Here is a 23,453-nt window from a genome sequence, read left to right as displayed (position 1 = left end):
ATGGAGATGAGGATTTCATTTTCCAGCATGATCTGGCACCTGCCCACAGTGCCAAAACCACCAGTAACTGGTGTACTGACCATGGCATTACTGTCCTCGATTGGCCTGCCAATTCCCCTGACCTGAACCCCATAGAGAATTTGTGGGGTATTGTGAAGAAGAAGCTGAAAGACACCAGACCCAACAATGCAAATGGGCTTAAGGCCACTATTGAAGCATCCTGGGCATCCATACAACCTCAGCAATGCCACAGACTGATTGCCTCCATGCCACGCCGCATTGATGCAGTAATCCGTGCAAAAGGATTCCCAACCAAGTACTGAGTGCATTAATGGACATTTTCAAATGTTTGATTTTGTTTTGCTGTTATAAATCTTTTTTTTTTTACTTGGTCTGAGGAAATATTCTAATTTTTTGAGACAGGATTTTTGAGTTTTCTTAAGCTGTAAGCCATAATCAGCAATATTAAAACAATAAAAGGCTTGTAATATTTCAGTTGATTTGTAATGAATCCAGAATGCATGACATTTTTGTTTTTTTAATTGCATTACAGAAAATAAAGAACTTTATCACAATATTCTAATTTTCTGAGACAGTCGTGTGTGTGTGTGTGTGTGTGTGTGTGTGTGTATGTATATTTTATAGACACTCAATCCGATATGATTACGTCATTGCCAGAGAGCCAAATGTGGTCATGAAAAAAAACAGTCAACTGTCAAAGTAAAGCTATCCATAAAGTTTCAGGATTTTGAAAGCAGTCAGCTGCTTCGTTCAGCATCACAACAAACATGGCGTCCGGAGGCGGCTAACCGAGCAGATCAGCCGGGAATCCTCTGAAAGCCGTTAGAAAATTCAGAGTTTTATCACTTGATGACGGACGACAGTCGCTTCGTCCCGATCTCGAGATGGAACCCGACACTTTTCCAGAAGAGCTTTCGGAGAGGCAGGTGTGCGTCGTTGGATCGGAGCTGGTGGAAAACTACACCGTAAGCTACATCCGGGTTCCTCGCGCTTAGCTCGTGTGGAGCTACCGTTAGCTTCAGCTCTTGTCAACGTGACAGGAGCTTAATGTTGAAGGGGTTTGCTATTTATCGCTCCTTAAATAAAGTGTTACGTTATTATACTTTTGTTTTCCTCCGTCTGTCAGTCTGTATCCGCCTCAGGCTGAACGGACAAGAACGACAAGCTAGCTAGCTGCTGCACGTCGTGCTGATTGAGCGTTAACGTTTCCTCCAAAGGTGACGTCAGATGAGACTGCAGCTTTCTGTTCAGCTGTCAGGGTCCGGGGGTGATATGTTAGGGTGCAACAGACGGCACCCTTTATGTTGGACAAGGCCGGGGTGTCCTCCTCTCCCAGGGTCCTGTGCGACCGAGAGCCTGTGTTTTTAATTATATAAACTATCCATGTAAGATATTGATGAGTGCTATCTTTGCAGTTTGAATTGCAAACGAAGGCAGGGAGCTGGACGTTTCAAATGCAGTGTGTATGGTGAATAGCCCAGTACCACTGTGATGAAAAATAAGGATCTGGAAGTCATTAGAATTATATGGTATCTCATTATAATGACTTGGTAAGTCATAACTATAAGGATGCTATCTCATAATTATGACTTAGCATCTCATAATTATGACTTAGCATCTCATAAGTATGACTTAGCATCTCATAAGTATGACTTAATATCTCATAAGTATGAGATACTGACTGACTGAGGGTGGGGCAAAGCAAAGAAACCATGGTGTAGAAAAAATGTAGATCCTGTCTCATAATTCTGAGAAACAAAATCATAATTTTTTTGTGTCAATCAGTGTCAGAAATGGACTTCCATACTCGATGCACATGAAGCCATTTGAAAAAGAATACTAACAACGGACTGCTTCTTGGTTTTGTTGTGCATCTGACAATAACCAACATTAAAAAACTTACATGAAAAGATGAATTTGAAGGCTCACCATTGACCTTGGACGTTATCTTATGATCTGCTTACTGGAACTGGCTTTCACCCGCATCCTGTGGTCGTCCTTATCGGATTGGGCTGTCACAGTGATGTTCAGGTGTCATCATCACATGCCTTACGTTTGGAACTTCATCTGATAACAGTTGGTCGCATACCGGAGGAGTTGGTATTCGATCTTTCGTCATGTGGTTATTGGAGCATCCTCGTAGTTTGGGCAGATATTTGTAATCCCTGAGTGTCCTGCTGTGCTGTTTCAGGTCTACATCATCGAGGTGTCGGAGGGAGAGCACAGATGGACTGTGAAGCACCGCTACAGTGACTTCCACGATCTCCACGAGAAGGTGAGGGACCGGAGCAGGTCGGCTTAAATCTGCTTGGTGTGACGGGCTTGAGGCATGAATCGGTGTCTCTGACTGAGTGGATGTTTTAATAGTCTAGTTTTATGTTGCAAAGCACAACAGCTCATTAGTCAACTTCATAATCCCACAATCAATCATATTTAAATATTGTAATTCATAATTATTTATAGTTATTAGAGATGCACAAGATGACATTTTAGGGCCAATGTACTGAATCTCAATGTCTCTGAATTCAAACCTGCAATAGAAGAAAGCAGGAGCTTCAGACTGTGAAGAAAACATCACTATTTATTGGTGTAAGTTTAATAAATGGTTTATCCAGTGGTAGAGTCATCTTCAAGCTTATTGTTTGTCTGACCAACAGTTCAAATCACAAAAATAATCAGTTTACAATGAATTAAAACATAGAAAGGCAGCTTAATATTCACATTGGAGAAGCTGCACCCGGACAATGCTTTGGCGTTTTACGCTTAATAGCTTAATGTTTAATCCCGACGTGTGTTTCCCTGCAGTTGACGGCAGAGAAGAAGGTGGACCGAGGGCTGCTTCCTCCAAAGAAGATGCTGGGGAAGAACTCCAAGAGTCTGGTGGAGCGGCGGCAGAAGGAGCTGGAGCTCTACCTGCAGACGCTGCTGCTGCAGTTCCCACAGGCCACGCCCACTCCGCTCGCCTCCTTCCTGCACTTCCACCTCTACGTGAGTTCACCTGAGGCTGCTGCAAGCCGACAACCGCTGCACGTGTACGGTAAACGGGGTCAGGTGCTTCAGCCGTGATGGCAGGACGCCTGACGTTAGAGCTGGACGTGTGACTCCAAACCAGGCCGTTAATCTGCTGCTATGAACGGCCTTCTGGCTTCTGGTTTCCCACCAGATCTTCAGTGCGGCTGCAGACCTCAGTGATGTCCAACACTGGTGTTGGGGGATCAGGTCTGGCGTGTCGGCGTCCCAGTTCATCTCAAAGGTGTTGGCTGGGGTTGATGTCTGGGCTCTGTGCAGACCAGTAAAGTTGTCCCACACCAAACTGGGAAAAAACTATTATTTGTAGCTGGATAATAGATTTTTTGGTAAAGTTCCTGCAATTAATTGTTCTTCTTCCATAAAGCTGGAAGACTTTATAAAGAAAAATGAAAAAACATTTCTGCTTAAAAGCAAGATTTACTGCTTTTCTCTGTTTGGTTTAAACGTTGACATTCTATAGATTAAAAACAACTATTTTAGACATTTAAATAATAATTCACAGATTACCTAGATGTCTTTTCTTGTAAATAGCTGGTGTCTTTTGTTAAATACTGTGACAGAACCTTTACGACACTGAAACCAGGTCAAAGCTCAACTCAAGAAGACGGAGTTAAGAGTTAAGAAAGTGAAAGCACAAGAAAAGTGTTTGGTATGTCAAAGGCTGAAAGGTAACGACGATGCTATGTGGTTGAGGCTCGTCCACATAGTCAATGTCAGTGAGTGTGATCACATGACGTCGCTGCAACAACAGACCAGTGTTCTCTGAGTCCTCAGGACTCTGAAGAGTTATAAAAAACAAACACTCATGTGATGTGAAATGATCAACATGTGATGTCGTAGATGAGTTGTAAAACAGTTGCATTGTTTTTATTTTTCAGCTGCAGATAACTATGATATTGTGATGAACAACTGTAGAGAGTTGGAACCATGTGCATCTGTCTGCTGAGCAGTGAAGAAATCCGATTATTTAACTGCGTCTTCCAGCTTCACTTTTTGTTATTATGAAATGAATCCAGGTTTTAACAAAGTCTTTTATTTCTTTCAGGAGATCAACGGCATCACGGCAGCTCTGGCTGAGGAGTTGTTTCATAAAGGTTAGCTTCCTCTCTGACCTCTGACCTCTTTCCTCTCATCTTGTGTTTCTAACAGTTGCCTCCTATAGTGTAGATGTGTGTTTCCGCTGTGTGTAGCTGCAGAGGCTCGCTCCCTTTTAGTTAATACGACAGTATACTTGTCACGCTGAGAGGTAAAGTGCAGTGAGCCAGAATGCTCTTTACTTTGCTAATCAGGGACAATACGCATTCATTTATTCACGAGGATGTAAATGAGGCAGGTTTAGTCAAATGTCAGTGAATTAAAAACACATTTCAACTGAGGGGCGACTTCACAAGAGGAATGCGCTTCTTTTGTGGCCGCTAAACCTGCACAAATAAGGCAAAAATATGTAATTCAACGGGTGAAAAACATCCCGTAGTTCACTGCCAATTTAAAAGTCTCTCCCTGTACATATTTAAATATGCTAATATGAATCGTAGGCAAAGGCAGCGGCACGCTCCGCTCAAACTCATTTATTTTGGGATGCAGTGACAGTTGTGTGACGAAAAAAAAATGAATAAAGCTCCGATACATGTCATCTTTTAAAGTATTTGAGAAAAAAAAATGAACAAATTATTTCTTTCCACTCCATTTGCAAAAAGGACAACTTTCACTCAGCTGGAAACGGTAATGTCTGTGCACAATATCTTTTGTGAATCTGACCTTGAGACGGGGCGGATATAGTGGATGCAAGTTATGTGCAATACGTTGTTGGTTCTTTGATTGCGTAACAACATCCTGTGAAACGGCAGCCTGTTAAGTAAATCCTGTTTCTCCACATTAGACTCTGCACTGTTCTCTTTTAGTTTTTGGGGTTCTTAAAAGTCCAAAATAATCAATACTGTTTTTTTTATGAGCTGATCATGTGTTGCAAGGAATAATTAAAGTTTTGTCTCTCCCTGGTCGTCACAGTTCATGTTTATGCAACGAAATACATTTTGACTGCTATATAAAAAGCAAAATTGCTGAATGTTGCAGGTATTGTCGACATCTGATCCGTTGATGCTGTTCTGTGAAGCGGTAGCTTGTCCAGATGAAGTCAGACCGCTGTGTGTTTGTTGTGCTGCAGGTGAGCAGCTGCTGCAGGCTGGCGAGGTGTTTTCTCTCCGTCCGCTGCAGCTCTACTCCGTCTCCCAGCAGCTGCGTCTGGCCAAACCCACCTGCTGCAACGGAGACGCCAAAACCGACCTGGGACACATCCTGGACTTCACCTGCAGGCTGCGATACCTCAAGGTCCCGCCCCTCTTTGTTGAACTCAAATCCCCCCCGTCGTTGTAGTTTTAGTTGCCGTGTCCAGACTTTCCTTCCGGGAGCAGACGCGTTGAATGTTCTCACTGGTTTTGTTTGTGTTGGTCAGATGTCTGGGACCAGAGGCCCAGTGGGAACCAGTAACATCCAGGAGAACAGCCTCCCCTTCGACCTGTCCGTTTTCAAATCACTACTCCAGATAGAGGTAACTGTCTGTCTGTGTCTCTGTCTGTCTCTCCGGGACATAAGCATGTCTTGTACATGTAGAATTCCTGCCTCATTCATATCACACATAAACCTCATGATCATAGGAGCACATTTTATGAGACGGCACAGGGTTGTATAAAGTTAGACTGTGCAAGACGGCTAATATGATCATTTATTACATTTTTGACTTTCAATCTCCTCAGAGTTCAGCACTAGCAAGACAGTTGTCTGTTGGTCCACCAACACTGAACTTGTGATGGCTCTGTGTGCATCTACTTTGTCACCACATATAAATCTGCGATTCTTATAAAATTAGTTGATTTTTGTCTGCTCTCTTACTTTCATAAATGGTGTTCGCCCACACTTAACCCAGGGTTCTTACGGTCATGGAAAACCTGGAAAAGTCATGGACTTTTAAAATGGTTATGTCCAGGCCTGGAAAAGTCTTTTGAAAAAAATTAAATACCCAAAGTTTTGGAAAAGTCATGTAAATGTGTTATATTCATGTGTTCATGTCGTTCATTTACGCTGAGTTTGAAATAATGAATATGCTTTTAAAAGAAAGACGCTCAAAATATAAGCAGGCATACATTCCTGGCATCTATATAAATGTTTATTCTTTTAATTAAACTATTGTCTCTCATTCATTTGTGTCATTTAAGGTTTACTGTATGCTTTGGAATTCTCATTGTTAGTTTAAATACTACATTTTCTCACTTTTTATATATATATATATATATATATATATATATATATATATATATATATATATATACTGAGATTTCACAAAATGTTTGGTCTTGGAAATTTGGTTTAAAGTCATGGAAATCCATTGGTCGAAATGTTAAGCAGCGTTCACTGAACCAGCTTTGCAGCTGTTTCACATCACTGATGTGGCCAGAAGCAGTGGGGGGGACAGGAAATAGCATGGGTAGAGTTGTCAACATACATTGCAGGAGCTTGCAGGCTTCCAACCTGAAGGTCAACTTGCTGTCACTCCCGTCTCTTAACAGAAAAGTAAAAACACGAACAGAGGAGGCGACTTGACTTCATTATGATAAAACAAATGCTCGTTTAGGTGTTCAATGAAATGCCATGATGTATCTGAGAGATCGGTGCTCAGTTTACTATGTAATCATGTCATGTTCTCTTAGTATATTCCTCAAACGGATACTGAAAACCTGCCAATATTTGTGTGATAACGTCCGTCTCTCTCCGTCTTCAGATCAGCGAGTGCAGCTCTCAGCAGATTCTAGGTCTGTCGTCTCTGAGGTCGAGTCTGGCAACTCTGAGTATCCACCACTCCACGGAAACTATGACGGTAAACTACCAATGAACACTCCTCTGCAGTGTTCGCGCAGTGCCTTGCACGTCGCCTCCTGATGCATGTCTTATTTCCTGCCGCCTCCAGTCGATCCTGGTCCCGGAGGCGAGCGAGTTCTCGCAGTGGGAGGCGGAGGGGGCGGAGTCTGGCTGCCCCGTCACCGCCGTCATCCCCGTATGGAAAAGCCTGACCACGCTGGACATGAGCCACAACGGCATCAGCACCATCGACAGCTCAGTGGTGAGACATGCGCTGCAAAGCTTAAACGCAGTCAGTGCCTGGTTTTTAATTTTTATTTCCCCACAGGGAAGTCGGGGGAAGAAATACCGACTGACTCTAGTTTCACGCAACATCGCATTGCCGCGTTTTCTCTGTTGCAGAAACTGATTCGTAAGGTGGAGTTTCTGGATTTGAGCCACAACCAGCTGTCCACAGTGGAAAACCTCCAGGTATGTGACAGCGTGACGAAGAATAATAGTCAAAGAGCCCAAGTTGATGTTTTCTTATGTCCTGTTTAGTCCAACAATCCAAACACATTCAGTTTACTAAGAGCACTAAACATAGAGGAGAAAAGTGTTTGACATTGAACATTGAATTGAAGTATCTGCGCTGTGTTTGCAGCACCTGTACAATCTGGTCCACGTGGATCTGTCCTACAACAGCCTGCGCGTCCTGGAAGCTGCTCACACCCGGCTGGGCAACATCAAGACTCTGAGCCTGGCCGGCAACCAGCTGGACCAGCTGACCGGCCTCACCAAGCTCTACTCGCTGGTCAACCTGGACCTCAGCCACAACCAGCTGGCCCAGGTAATCCCGGCCGGGAACGTCCGCGTGAGTCAGCGGTCAAAGTGGCGTAAATACATGCAGGGAAACGTTCTTTATATACTTCATCGTGCAACAGGTACGTGCTTAATTTCTTTTAAACCTTTTTTGGGATTAAAAGAAAGGAAACGATAATTTTGCTTATACAAAAAAAGGAGATAAATTGATACTTACGTAAAGTTACTTTGAGGAACTTGTAACTGGTTATGAAGTGGTCTCAATTTAATGCTGAAGCCTCTCAATAACCTCCATAAGTAATCGAGGCCATCAGAGAAAAGATTGGCTTTTTCTATACAGTTATTCTTAATGCTTTTCATCGGTGCCACCGGGTCGGATGGAGGGGAGGATGGGCAGAGCAGACTGTCAGAACCTGCTCCAGTTAAATTAGAGGTTCTAAAGGGACTCTGGTGCTCTGAAACACGACCACTTTCGTCCTCAGTTGTTGCCAAAATCAACATAACTAAAAGGTTCCCTGTAGTAACTTTAAAGGAACCCGTGGGTGTTGACCATCCACTCATCTTTCTCTCACCTCTCTACTATTGATCCTCCATTCCACACTGAGGAGAAACAACATAAAGACTGACATGGCTCATGGGGAAAAATCCAGAATTTAAGGAGGGAGTCAGTGGACTTGTGTTGTTTGTGACTTGTTGTGTGTTTGTTTCCAGTTGGAGGAGATCAGGAACATCGGATCTCTGCCGTGTCTGGAGAAGCTCAACCTGTCCAATAACCCCATGTGCATCATCCCAGACTACAGAACCAAAGTGCTGACGCAGTTTGGAGACCGTGCAGCAGAGGTACACCACTCCTCTACTAGTACTACTTCTACTTCTACTACTTCTACTTCTACAGCAGCCAAGCGCTTCAAGAGGTTTTTCTTGCTTTGCTGTTTCTGTTGCTTGTTCGGCTGTTTTTTTTTTTTTACGACGGTACAAGTAAACAACCAACACCACCACACTGCTCTCTCTGTTGCTGATGTTAAAGGGACAGTTCAGAGGTTTGGCAGTGAGGTTGTATGAGTTACTTATTCAGAGTCCGCACGCCACCAGTTTGTAGACAGAAGGACCGGCACAGGGAGCAAAACAACATACTGCTGTGGACGGGAGCAGCAGCAAAACAAAGGCTCACATAAAAGGAACGATGCCAGTTCAATTATATTCTATATTTAGAATGGTTGCCGTCATAAAGCTGAACTAAAAGTGAAACGTATCCATATTGTTTTTGTTATTGGAGGCTGGTGGCTTTGAAGAGAGAATAGATGCGTTTCTCTTTCAGTTCCTCGTCTGAAGGTCTGTCAGACGGTGAGATAAAGCGGTGAAAATATTCTAAATATAGCTTCCACTTGAAAGGATATAGATGTTTTATGTGATTTCTGCTTTTTTGAGGTGTCTAAGTGATGTTTTGCCTCTGCCCCATCACAGCAGTGCATTGCCTTGCTCCTATGAAGGTACTTCTGTCTGTTTCTACAAACTGCCGTCTGCTGTAGTTTAGTACGCTGATTCTGGATAAATCTTAATATCCCACTTAAAAACTATCCTTTTAACATTACTGTCCCTACGAGTACTACTTCTGCTGCTGCTACTAAAGGATCTGCTCATACTTCTACTGGCAGTACTTCTAGTCTCAATATTACTGCTGCCACTGTCTTCAGCTACTGCTATTAAAACTATTGATTCTACCCTAACTGTGTGTATATTATATATATATATACTTATTGTCTCTGCGCCTTCAGGTTTGTCTGGACGGTACAGTGACGACGGAGAAGGAGCTGGACACGGTGGAGGTGTTGAAAGCCATTCAGAAAGCCAAAGAAGTCAAAGACAGGATGAGCAGCGGCGACAAGAAGGTAAGATCCTCCAGCGCCATCCCAGGTGTATGACCTACAGATCAGCACATCAGCAGCAGAGTTCAGATGTAATAAAAATGATAAACAATAAATCAGGGAATCACAATGAGGTGTGTGTGTGTGAGATCCTGTACGTTTTCTCTTTATTGGTATTTGTAAATGTGTCCACGTTTACTTCCTGTTTGGGTGTCCAGCCTTCAGAAGACCTGTTTAGGAATGACGTCTCCAATCTTAGTCCCGCCTCCGAATCTCTGATTGTCTAGGTTTTTTTTTTTTTTTTTGACACATTTTGCCATATTTAGAGTTCTGCGTTTTCTATCTTTTGTAACAAAACAAAAAAAAGACCTCACAAAGGATCATTACTGAGTGTGTTTTTGTACATAGTCTGACTTCCATGCATAGTACATAACTTGAATTAAAGTATTTAAGCTGCATTTTTCATGCAGGATGTTTAAAACTCAAACTAAATTCCTGCTGGAGGCACACAGGAAGTAATCTGTGTCGGTCTGGACCGCGTGACGTCTCCTGAACACAAACATCACACAGTCTTCCTGCAGAAGGCAACTAGTCCACACATATTATCAAAGGGTTCACAAAAGCAAATCATTGATTGCAGCTTGCTCACAGATTTCTGTATATTTGCATATTTAAACAAACAACAACAAAAAAGCACGAGTCACGACGAGTTTTAGCTCTAAAACTTCAGAGTTTACTTTAAACATTATGAACACAACCTCATGCATAATCAGTAATTCTACAACAACCGCAGTGCTTCTGGATTATTTGTTGTTGTTTCCATGTAAAAAGAGCAGGACCGTCTCGGTAGAAAAGCTCAAATAATCAGTAAGATGTCTTTGAAACCCAGACGTCTGTTTCTCTGCTGCTGATGGAGCTGCAGGTTTTAGGATGTGATCGATCGCCCGCTGCTCTCTGAAGGCTTCCCTCTCTTCCTCTCGTCAGATCAGTGAGGAGACCAAGCTGTCTGCTGCTGCTGCACCTCCTCACCCCTCTCCCCCCTCTTCTTCCTCCTGCTGCTCCTCTGCTGTTGCTCCTCCTGCTGTCACCTCTTCCTCCTCTTCTTCCTCCTCCTCTTCTTCCTGCCCGGCCCAGCAGGCTGCCTGCCCCAGCCAAGGTAATCATGTATGTATCAGGCTGTGCAGAGCTGAGGGAGGGGGGTTGTTTGTTTTCTAATGATGTCTGCTGTCAGGCGGCGGGCAGACCGACGAGGATGTTTCTCTGCTCTTTGTTTGGAGAGTGAAACTCGCTGGGGCTGCAACTCGTGATTATCATCGTTATCTATAAATCTGCCAGTTTAGTCGGTAAAATGTCTCTTTAATGTCTAACCTGCTGCTGTCCCTCCTCGTAGAGAACGTCTCGTTCTAAACCAGATCTCCCCGGCTTTATATTTCCTCTTGTAGTCGCTTCTCTTTTGGCTCTGACTGGGAGGAAAACAGCTTTTTTTCCACTGTTTTTTTTAAAATCGTGATCAGTTGCCTGTTGCTTCATAATTTAAAACTCCTCCTGTCTTATAAACGTGTACTAAGTTTACATTTATTAATCACACAGGTTGCACCATTAATTCTGACACAAAATTTGCATGATCATATATTTCTGTCAGAACTGAGTATGCATGAATATGTTTTCAACTGAAGCCCAGAGCTTCAACGATAATTGATAATTTTTAAGCCTTTTCATTTTCAAGAATGATTTTCACAGTCGATTACACTTAACATTTAAATATCTTCAAATGTTAAGTGACACAAGCGGTGCAGCTACGTAGTACGACAACTCTCAGACCAGACGGGTATCAACCTGTCAATCACCTTGTAGCCCCGCCCTAAAGCATCCCCTGCTTTATGGTCTGTTTGACTCTAAATGACCATAATTTACTAAATGAACATCATGCTGCATTGAAGAAGACTTTAAACTAGAGATTGAGACATAAACTCATGTTTACAATGTTTACTAAGGGAATAAATCAAGAGAGAAGTAGAGCCATTTATATAGACTTCTATACAACCAGAGGAGTCGCCCCCTGGTGGTGAGCAGAGAGGATACACATATTAATACACTTTTGCAGCCTGAGTGTGTAAAACTGTCGGAAAAGACAGAAAGATATCGACTCAACTTATGTTCAAACAAAGAAAAGCGTCAGTTATTCAGAATTTAAGAAGCTGCAGCCATCAATTAATTGCATTATTCTGATCCCAAATATGGTTTGATTGATTTAAAACATACTCTGCACAGAAACGGTTGTATTTAAAGAGCGTGCTCCTCGCCTCACAGCGTCACTCACCTGTTCGCTCTCCTGTTTCAGAAGTGACGAGCAAGGAAGAAGACGCCGTTCCCCGCAGCGTCCTCCCCCCTGTGGACGCTGCTCCTCCCCCCGCAAGCTTCAACACTAACACACACCTCCCGTCTGCCGACCTCGCCCAGGTGAGACGCACCGAGTGTAACATAACAGTTTATAACAGAACAATATGTCTTGATAGTGTTGGTCTCAGCTGGGATCTAATGTTGCTCCATGTGTTTGTGTGCAGGTCCAACCAGCTGCTGTCAGTCTGTCTGAACACTCGCTCCGTGGAGCTCCTCCTACCATCACTACCAATAACGTCTGGTCAGTGTCAGATAACATTATTTTAATTAACTATTAGATATCCCGCCGGTTTTCAACTTTTCGCCTAGTGACGGTAATACTATACAGCCATCTCCAGCTTTAAAGCCACAAAAAACACGTCTAGTGCTACTTTCAAGACTTCTTTTTGCTTCTGTTGATCTACCGTCAGAAACTAAACTTCTTCAGCTACACTTCAGTCAAGAGTCTCATGTGGAGTATTGACAATATCTTAAAACAGGAAAAATAAAAAGGGCAAAGTAGAGGTGTCAGTTTATCTTAGTAACGCAAATACTTTCTTACATATTTTCTGAGAGTAGCACAGTATTGAGTATTACTGACTGTACATTTTAATGAATGTACTGAGAGTAGAGTTGATCAGATGTCGTTCAGGATGTGTCCAGCAGGGGGTGCTGCTGCTCCTTCTCACAAATCTCTCATGCTCTGTTTTTTTTTATTTCACTTTAATTGATTTTAATTGACCCACGAGTAAAACAAAATAATGAAAATCAGAAACAATAAATATAACAATGCAGTGCAGTTCATGAATTAATAGCAGGTGTGTTTGTGAGCTGATATGACGACTGATGCGAGTAAATTATGTAATATTTGAAAAGCAGTTTCTTCTGTAATCATGACATCATGGAAAGTATAAAGCCATCTTCATCCCTGTCTTTTGCTCCTCCAGTTGCGTCTGCTGCTCTTCCGCCTCAAGACCACTTGAAACCTCGTGCTTCTCCTGCAGCGCAGCCTCGTTTCCTCTACTTCCTTCTCACCTGCTCTCCCTCTCCTCCTCCAACAAAGACTTCATTACCCAGCTCTCCCAGCGTCTCAGCTCCATCCTGAAGGAGCAGAAGGGGGACACGGAGGAGGAAGATAAGGAGGAGGAGGAGGAGAGGGAGGAAGAGAAGAAGTCTGAATCCAGAGAGGTTGAGTCCCACGTGGAGGACACCGAGGTGGGAAGTCCAAGGTGATTTAATCAGCAATTTCTCTCCCTGGTTTCTGGGATTCCCAATTGTTTCTGAGGTCTCCTAAAATTGACCCTGGTTTCTGGCCTCTCTGTTATTGTCTTATGGTTTCTGGGATTCCTGGTGAGTTATTGGAGCCCTTAAAACTCCCACTGGTCTCTGAGATCCCTTAAAAACTGATTTCTTAAAGGTCCCACTGATTCTGATCCCGTCAAATTCACACCGATTTTTGGGTTTGTACAGCGTTTTCTGCGATGATGATGATGTGTCAAATAAAACAAAAGTTTGTAGCTTTGCATAATGTTAAAATTACAAAACCCTAATTCTTGATTCCTCCACTGTTTAATGCTCATTATTCCAGTCCAGGCTCCGGGGACGGATACTTCGAGATGGGTCTGGATGACTCTGTCGAGGAGTCGGTCTGCTCTTCTTCCTCCACGTCGCTCGCCGTTCCTCCTGCAGAGGAGCCCGCCGGCCACCAGGGGGAGCTGTGTTCAGGGGAGGATGAGGTGCAGGTCAGCAGGGTGCTGTGGTGCTACTGTCTTCAGGTGAAGGAGGAGGTGGAGCAGAAGGAGGCGTGCCTCGTGCTGACAGACGGGCTGTTGGGCCTGCTGTACCTGTCGGATGGTTTCACATCGACCAATCAGGTCGCAGGTAAACACAAAATCAGCCTTTTTGTTGAATGAATGAATCAGAGTTCATAATGTTGCAGGATTAATATGTTTACTGCAAGTCATCCAGTCAACTAATCCTGCCTCACCAGAGACCTGTGTTCATGAAAGGGCAGCAAAAATACTATTTAAATGTTCTGCTGCGGCACATTTTGAACAATTTATGAAATTTTATAGTCCCGTTATATTGGAGAGAAGGCAGACATTTAAGGATTGAATTGAGCAACTCTAACCAAGACAATTTAGGTGGATAAATAGCAATAAAAGTGAGAGGAAAAACATGTATTTTTGGGGTGAACATTCGCTTTAATAGTTGAAAAACAACAATGTTTTTTGACATCTTTGACAGAAACCAAGAGATGAATGAACAAAAAGTATTTCTCTTCATCACAAAGCTCGACAGCAGACGATAAACTTTGGCTCGCTGTGAAAGTTCATACACAGTGGCTGCTAATTAACAATCGCATCATAAATGGCAGAATCTTGATGCACCAACAGCAGGACAAAGTAAAAGTATATGTTATGACCGGTAATGACCCACTGTGGTCAAAGATAAAGGACAAAAAATATGTCTTAGAATGCACAAAACATTCTAATATGTCATATTTAAGCCGTAGAAAAGTTGATGAACGGAGCTTGAAACTTTTAAAAGCTCTTTTTAATAAGCAATTCATTGTTTGTCTTATTTTTCAAAACATTCAAAATGCAAAACATTCCTTCATTTCATCTTTTTAAATGGATGAGGACATCTTTGGGGTTTCGACAAAGCAAACAATGTCGACATTGCTTGCAAACTCTATAAAATAATATTTATTAAAAGAAAAACTGTGCAGAACTTCTGCAGACATTATTGTTAATATTATGAGCGATCTGTCCTCTTGTCCTCAGCCCAGGAGCAGAGTCCTCCTGTGGAGGAGGTGCTCTCCAGCCTGCAGGTGGACCTCCTGCTGCCGTTCTCCCGCCTCGTTCTCTCCAGCAGCGCCGAGCTCCCTGACTGCTGCCTCGCCTTCGGCCTCCACGCCGGCCCGACCCGCTGGTACATCTTCTCAGAGGCCGAGCAGCTCCGGCAGACCAGGACCGAGCTGACGGCGCTGATCCAGGTACACGAGCCTTTTAGACTCCCTAAAAATAAAAAAGGGCCGCTTCTATTTCAATTATTAATTAATTACGGTAATTAACTTTCATCAGTAGATATCTCCTACAGTATATCCTAGGTGTTTTAAGTATAACAGCTTTCTGCCAGTCGGGAGCAGTGATATTCAGTACTTTGAAATTTAATTTGCAGACATTTCATGTCTCGAGTAAAGACTTAAAAGAGAAACAATTAAACGTAATAAGATCCAATTCATTGGAAAAATCATTTGACACAGTTCAGTCTGTTATTGGGTCAAACAGAGTTTGAATTTCTTCTGTATTATGAAGAGACATGTAGCTTTTTACTTTTTGTAGAATTTTGCCCAACAGGCTTTTTTTTTTAAACTTATATTTATATTATTTACAACAGGCTTTTGTTTTTATTGATTAAGTTTACTGATTGGTTAAATTGAACAAAGTCAAAATCTGTTCAATTCCTATTTTAGTCTTGATGACATCAGTAGGTATTTCCTATATCTAAGGTGTTAAAGTAAATGCTGTTTCATATATTGCAGCTTTCTAACAGTTCAGAACGTATTACTTATTAAACATGTATAAGATGCATCGACACAGGAATCACGTGTGCAGCAGGAATCAGGTTTGTTGTGTCCGGATCTGGAAATTTAAAAACCTCCTTGTTTTTCCAGGCTGCGAAGTCTCAGGCGGAGCCGGAGCCCAACACTCCTCAGCTCTTCCCCCGATCGCTCATCAACTCCTGGGAGCTGGAGGAGAGTCAGGGAGCCCAGGGATGCTATCCTGCCTTCCTCCTCCTCTCCTCCTCTTCCTCCTCCGCCCCGGACACCCACCCGCTCCTGTCAGACATCTTCTCCAAGAGAGAGGACTCCAGCCTCCCCTCGCTCCTCTTCCTCACCCACAGACACCTCTGGGTGCTGAAGACGGACTTCAGGGAGCTGGCAGAAAGAGAGAGGAGGAGCGCTGACCTTCATCACCCTTCCTCCTCCTCTTCCTCCTCCTCCTGGTGCAGGCTGGTCCGCGTGCCCCTCGGCTCCGTGGTGCTTCACCCCAGAAGCAGCAACGCCTCCTGCCCCGACCCCAAACACCCCCACAGGTAGAGCGGCTGTGATTGGTCGAATGGATTTTCTGCAGTCTGCAGATATTATACTTTGTTTATGTAGTTTTGCCAAACAGATTTCAAGTTTCAAACTTTTTTTGAAGTTTAATTTTTTCAGCATAAAGTATGTGCATCTTCCTTTTAACAGTTTGTTTTATTTAGCGTGCTAATTAAGTAGTGTTATTATATTTAGTGATAAGTAGTAATATGACTAGACAGCTTACAACTTTAAGTTTAGATATTGCTCATGTTTTGCTCTAAAATAATGTACCAGTGTTGCTTGCTTGTGGAATAAGGAGAAATTGAAGTTCCCAGAATAAATACTGGTTCTTTGTGCAATGTTGATACATAACTGATCATCAATATTCAAACCCAAACTAAATGAATTCCGACATCAATACTAACATCTCTTCGCTCTTATGTCATATTCTAATTCACAATTTCAACTTTTGTCGCCTATTTTAACATTTATATATTAATACCGTTCGGTGCTGACTTTACTTTGGGATTATTAGTGTACCATAAACATGTACATTTATTTAAATAGGTAATTACCCTTTTTTTTATTGATCAGGTTTACTGGTTGATCAAATTAAACACACTAAATACTCAAATATTCCATGTCTTTGTAAAACCGACTGATAAAAGTGATTCTCAAACATTTAACGTTCTCCTCATTGTGCTTCGCGTCCAGGAGGAGTCACACTGTGGAGCTGCTGCTGGCCGGTCAGAGGCTGCTGCTGCTCTTCCCTCTGGCCCAGAACAGGAGCTCCTTCCTGGGGCTGCTGAGCCAGAGGAGAGGCTCCCTGGAGGGGCTGAAGATGGTGGCCCTGCCCTGCAGACCCGGTCCACAGCAAGGTGAAGACACACCACCTGCTCACACGCTCAGGCCAAGGAGGGAGTTTTCTCCCAGCTGATGGTTTCATTTAGTGACGACCTCGCTGGTTTCTTCTCCCAGTTTGTTTGACGCGTCTCCTCCTTGTGGATTTGTTATCAGGCCGTCACAGATCCAGAGACCAGTGCTGCTGTTCCAGCTCGAGGAAATCAAACAGCACCACCAGGTAGACTTCTAAAGCACTTCTAAAGCACTCCACCACAGATTACTTCCTCTTCATGTCATTCTCCTTCTTGTGCCAATATCAGACGTATAATTTGATTAAGGCCACGCGGCATGTTCCAGTTTCATACTGTACTAATTCTGTAAACACAATGAACCCATCTTATCTGGGCACTCGTGTATCAGTGAGTTTATGTGACATTTATTTATACAAAACAAGCCATGACGCAGAGGCAATCCTGATGGGCGTCAATGAAGCTGTAATTCCACCACACAATTTCATTGTTGATGTTATGGGCTGATTTAATCACATCTCGGTACATAAATTACAGCGATAACCCATAAAGCCAGATTTGCTCGTCTCAGAATAATGTTGATGCATAATGAATAATGTAGGATTACTTGCTAAAACCACTCGACAAACAAAATCTAAGACTTTCAGATTTTAGTGAAATATGAGGATGTGATCCATTTCCTCATAAATGTGCCTCAGGAGCCTCTTCATGTTTTATCTTTGCACACCATCAGGGAGCACCGTGTTGCATCCGCTTCCCCCACAGCATCTCGTGAGAGATGATTTATTGTGGATATTTCTCTCCTTCCGCCTCTTCCTCAGCTTCCTCAGCCTCCAAGTGGAGGAGAACCAGCCGTCGCCCCACCTCAACCCAGGTCTCTCCCCAGGACTGAAGCTCCTCGCTGGGCTCGGAGAACAGCAGCTTCTGACCTACTTCCACAGATACATAGCCGTGGTAGGACACACACACACACACACACACACACACACACACATGATGCAGCTGTTTGACTGTTCATCTAATGCTGTATGTTCTTCATTATCGATTGATATACAGGCTATTTTTTTGATTATTTTCTCTGGAATGTCAGGAAATGGTAAAACAGTGTTGATCACAAATCCCCGGAGCCCAAGGTGACGTTTTAAAATGTCAGTGAAAAACCCAAAGAGTTGGTTTATTATTATCATTATGCAGCCCTGAGCTAACCCGAGGGGCGCGCTCACATGAACTAAAAAGCCCGGCTATGTAAACAAAGCCAGAGAAGAGAAAGAGACGCATCTTATGCCGTTTGTTTGAAATTCTGTTTACTTTTTTGTCAGTCTGAGGCGGAGGAGGTGAGACAGGTCCTGTGGCTGTCTGTGGTTCTCTACAAGTCTCCAGAGTCTGAGCTCACCTGCTGTCTGCTGCTCTCCACGGACACAATCTACTTCCTGTTAGAAGACTCCGCCTCCACACTCGGTCACCACTCAGGTAGGAAGAAGGGACGTGATTGGTTCAGTCAGAGTGAGAAAAAATTACGTTTAAGATCAATTATATTAAAATCTAAAAACCTCCCACTCAAATATGTCAACAAAATGAAGAAAGAATTTTAAACTTTGCTGAAATGAAAGCAAGTTAGCAAATATTTAATAAAACAATGCCTCATTTACATAATAAAACATACAATTTCAGAACATTTGTAATAAAATAAATACTTGTCTTAATGTAATTAACCAACTGTGGTAGTTTCATGGTGATATGTGTTAAGTGTCCAATCTTCACCTGAGCTGTCTGCCAGTACATTTAATTGTATACAGTCCTAAACTACAAATCTTAATTTAGCTTACTGCTAGTACTACTTGTACTACCGTGTACTAAAACTCTCATCTCTATAAATCAGTTGAAGCTGTTGCCATACTTTTGCACGTTTTCCAAAAAGTATTTTCATCCAACCCTTATTAAATTTACGTAACAAAAGCATTCATGTAATTATATATGTCCATAGTTTGTAATATTATTTCTACTTTCTTTGAGATACAAAAGCACATTAAAATTGCTTTTTTTCCCAGGAAGACTAATGCTAAGCTAATGGAGGATCCGAATAAATATAGTTCACTTTTTAACATTGTGCAGAGAACAACAGCAAAGAGGCACAAGTGTCTCTGGAGACTTCCATCTTTGTTAAATCGCTTCTTTTTTTTGTATCTCATCTTTCTACCTCTGTCAGTGTTGGACACGATGGACTCTGGAGATGTAGACGTCTGTCTGTGCTGCTGTCTGTCCGTCAGACTGTCTGACCTGCTGTCTGTCAACGTGGGACTGTTCGACCAGTACTTCAGAGTTGTAGGTCAGTGGATGGACGCTCCTGGTCTCCAGTATTCTCAGGGATCATAAATATTTATACCAAACTGCTGCTTTATGCCGATATTCCAGCTAACCATTCTCTCTCTCTCTCTCTCTCTCTCTCTCTCTCTCTCTCTCTCTCTCTGTGTGTTTGCAGGTCGTTCTGCCGATCACATCGTGTGCTGCCTCAGCAGGGACAGTTATGGGACGGGCGTCTTCCTTCAGGAGCTCATGTCGGCTCTCAGTCTGCAGCAGCAGCAGCTTCCTCCTCCGGAGCCGTCGGATCAGGACTTCTACTCCCAGTTCACCAGCACAAACACAGGTGACCGTGCTGGGAGCCGCAGGGGAAATGTATTTTCTGTTTTGACATCAACTGCTACCCGATCATCCATTAAAATGTCGGCTGCCAGAACACATACAAATCTGTAATGGCAGGGTTCTTACGGTCATGGAAAACCTGGATTTTAAAATGGTTATTTCCAGGCCTGGAAAAGTCCTTGAAAAAAATCAAATCCCCAAAGTTTTGGAAAAGTCATGGAAATGCGTTGTTCATGACGTTCATTTACGCCGAGTTTGAAATAATTAATATGCTTTTAAAAGAAAGATGGTAAAAAAATAAGCAGGCATACATACAGGCATCTATATAAATGTTTATTCTTTTAATCAAACTACTGTCTCTCATTCATTTGAGTCATTTAAGGTTTACTGTATGCTTTGGAATTCTCATTGTTAGTTTAAATACTACATTTTATCACTTTCTCACGTTTACACCGAGATTTCACAAATGTTTGGTCATGAAAATTTGGTTTAAAGTCATGGAAATCCATTGGTCAAAATGTTTACGAACCATGAACATTGTTTATTTAAATGGTAAATATACATATATTAAAACAGAAGAATCTACAAATTTGTCAAACTACAGTCCAGTACTCACAGGAGAGAGATATGAGTGTCTAGTCCTTAAATAATAATAATAAAAAATTAATATCCAGAAAAGAAAACTGTGATCTTTGTCTCCCCCTGCAGGTAAGATGCAGAACTACGAGTTGGTCCACAGCAGCAGGGTGAAGTTTATTTATCCCAGTGAGGAGGAGATGGGAGACCTGACCTTCATCGTGGCAGAGAGGAAGGCTCCATCCAGCACAGCCTCCTCTTCCTCGCGCTCCTTCAACGTCCTGCTGTATCTGCTGGTCTTCCAGGTGAGGGCTTCTTCCTTTTTGTGATTTTATGAGAGTTAACATGCTTTAACTGTTTCTAGTCGAGCAGCTTATAATCACATTTCTCAAATTGTGGAACTATTAATTGAAAGCGCCAGTAATTTAGCTTTGAATATCACTTTAACGTTTAACATTTTTACAGGAGTAAGGATACCAAACCAGCGCTAGAAGGAGTGAATATTGGAGTTTAAGTCGTCATGTCAACACAAACGCAGCTACATGATCGTATTGCTCCGTATCGGCTGAATGTGTGAATGTTCAGGCTGCCAGTCCGAACCTCCCGGGGTCTGTTTGTGAGACAGTGTAATAAACAGTTGCAGAGGAAGGCACTCAAGCCCAGAGTGTTTCGTTTTCCAATCAATTTCATGGAGAACATTGTGTTGAGCTGAAATCAACAAACAAGCGTTCTGGCTTCGGCGTCGTTGTCTTCAAGATGTGCGAGGGCTCAGTAGAGGGCAGTGCAGACGGCATCCTCTGCTGATCTCTTGGCTCTGTATGCAAACTGTGAGGTCTAAGCTGCTCCAGTCCTTATATTTACTTCTGTTAAGGCTTGCTGTTTTAATTATGAAACTGTTATTATTCTTTCCTCCAGGTCCAAATCCCCAGCCAAGGCTCCGCTCTCTCAGGCCGCTCCTCTGTTTCTGGCTCCGGTCCGTCTCCGGTACTCCAGCCCAGGACTTTGATCCTGACGAGCACCGACGTCTTCCTACTGGACGAAGACTACGTCAGCTACCCTCTGCCGGATTTTGCCAAAGAACCACCCTCCAGGTGAGCCCACAGGAAGCCCCGTCCTCCTTTACCACAACATTTAAAAAACATTATGCAACTTTTTCCAGCGGAGTCACTTAAGAGCCGAATATTTCACAAGTGACGACCTTCAAGTTTGGGAGACAAGGCGACAAAGAGGAGAAATCAGTGAAACATGTCGTCTCCTCTGAACGCTGCAGTGTTGTAATTTGTGAGAAAGCAACAAAAAAAAAAGAAAACAGTTCCCGCATGTTTGTGGTTGTCTGCTGCAGAAAAGAGGAAGAAGAGCAGACACTGACTTGTGTGTGACGTGTAGACAGTTCAGTCACAGGGAACATGAGGCAAAAGAAGCAGAAATCAATACGCGCTGAAGCCTCAGGCGGAGCATGAAATCACTCACTGTGAGAAGGAACAGAGAAACCGTTATTATTCATTATTATTATTCCGATTTAATTCCTGTTTCGCTTCATCATTCAGTCTGACATCGCCGCCGGTGATCGACGAATCTGTGTTGTGTCACATTCGTTAGCTTGAAGCGCATCTCTTGTTGATGAAAAGGAAACGTGTGGATTTATACGTTCTTAGTTCAAAAGGTGACCTGTACACTAAATCGTTTGCGACCATTGCCCTCCGTTCTGCCGTCTACTTCCTGTTCCAAGAGTCGGAACTAAACAGAGAAGCAGCGTTCATCTTTTCTGCTCCACATGTCAGGAACAAGGTCCCTGAAAGCTGCAGGTCTGCTGAGACCCTCAGCTTTTTTAAATCCAGATTGAAGACTTTTCTGTTTGCGGTTGCCTTTTAATTTAACCAGATTCAAGGATATTACTCAATTTCTGCATCTCACTACTGCATTTTATTTCTTAAACTGCACCGCAACTTTTTAGCTTTTTTACTTTTTTTTTTTTAAGGTTTTAATGAATGTTCTTAATTGTTTTTAAATCTGGTTTTCTTCTGCATTATGTTTTGATGCTTTTAATGTTATTTTGTGAAGCACTTTGAATCACCTTGTTGTTGAAATGTGCTATACAAATACACTTGCCTTGCCTTCTGCTCAGTAGTTTTCCCAACTACCAGACCTATTTTAATTACTGTTCAGATAAAGGTGGCTGTATAATATTTGTCACTGTGGTTGTTTTCCAGCAGGAAAATATAAACCAGATTTGTTATCACCCCCATGAACTAAACTATTAAAATTCTAAATGCAGCTCTTCAGAAATCCACCCGAGAGAAATGTGAGACAGAAGCAGCAAAAGTTTTCAGCCCAGAGGCTCAACACATCTTCTGCTTCACTAAAACATTTACTGAAACTGCGCTTTAACTCAGTAACAATCCAAAAATGATTGCGCGTCAAGCAGCTGATGCATATCTATTTGAAAAATGTGGCTCGATCAGCCTTCATCCCCAATAAGAGACGTGACGATGAAAAAGCTCCCGGCTTTAAAGTCCAGATTAGAATGATTTCTTATGTTTGCGCTCTAAAGCGTCTGTTATCTTTACTTTTATAATAGGATACTAATACTTTTTTTTAAAGGAGTCGCTCATGTAGCAGTATGGTAGTCCTCCTCTTCCTCCTCTTCCTCATCTTCGTGTCCCCCTGCAGGGAGCGGTACCAGCTGCGTGAGGCTCGGCGGATCCGGGACCTGGACCGGGTCCTGCTGGGCTACCAGACGTACCCTCAGGCTCTGACCCTGGTGTTCGACGACCTGCCGGGTCCCGACCTGCTCTGCCACCTCACCATGGACCACTTCGCCGCCGCGGGGGAGGAGGCCCCTCCCGGAGGGGGCGGAGCCAGCAGCGGTGCCGAGGGCGAGGTCCAATGGTGCGTCTTCGTCCCTGAGGCCGACAGCAGAGAGCGGCTGATCTCGCTCCTGGCGCGCCAGTGGGAGGCGCTGTGCAGCCGGGAGCTTCCCGTGGAGCTCACGGGCTGATTGGACAGGCGGAGGAGGACTGGTCGCCACTTTGATGGTCGTTGGCGGGCGGAGGGATGTCATTTACACGCGGGATTCGGGGCTGCGGCTCCTTGTTCAAAGGCCTCGATGTGCTTTAAACCAAGTAGTTCGTACAAACGCGTGACCACGTCCGAGGGCAACGCGCTTTCCAGCTGCTCCGAAAGGTCACACCGAAAAGGCGGCCTGTCGATGACTCGGACAAATTAGGATAACGATGCACACGCTCAGTCAAGTCTCTTCTCTTGAAGGCATTCATAGCATCGCTCTTGCTTGGTCACAGGAAAAGGGTTGTGAAGAGAGTTTAAATACTTACT

At 43.2% G+C, this 23,453-nt stretch overlaps 1 protein-coding gene across 1 annotated transcript; it reads left to right on the top strand.

Annotated features, from left to right (window-relative positions):
• Positions 1–905: 905 nt before the first annotated feature.
• Positions 906–23,357, top strand: nisch (nischarin; the record flags this gene model as incomplete). Its single annotated transcript, XM_079218030.1, has 28 exons — positions 906–986; positions 2,213–2,296; positions 2,827–3,009; positions 4,097–4,145; positions 5,216–5,379; positions 5,504–5,599; positions 6,827–6,922; positions 7,013–7,165; positions 7,306–7,374; positions 7,547–7,732; positions 8,416–8,544; positions 9,480–9,593; positions 10,554–10,725; positions 11,911–12,029; positions 12,134–12,210; positions 12,896–13,177; positions 13,537–13,829; positions 14,735–14,946; positions 15,628–16,049; positions 16,747–16,953; positions 17,066–17,113; positions 17,726–17,858; positions 18,224–18,374; positions 19,111–19,230; positions 19,384–19,548; positions 20,253–20,425; positions 21,036–21,211; positions 22,791–23,357. 28 exons carry the CDS (start codon positions 906–908, stop codon positions 23,116–23,118), a joined length of 4,482 nt encoding a protein of 1,493 aa, XP_079074156.1. The 3' UTR covers positions 23,119–23,357.
• Positions 23,358–23,453: the final 96 nt, after the last annotated feature.

This window comes from Taurulus bubalis, assembly GCF_910589615.1.
Source record: "Taurulus bubalis genome assembly, chromosome: 5".
NCBI classification, from domain to species: domain Eukaryota; kingdom Metazoa; phylum Chordata; class Actinopteri; order Perciformes; family Cottidae; genus Taurulus; species Taurulus bubalis.
The sequence above is the reverse complement of the archived record's forward strand: the minus strand, read 5'-3'. Positions and strand labels throughout refer to the sequence as shown.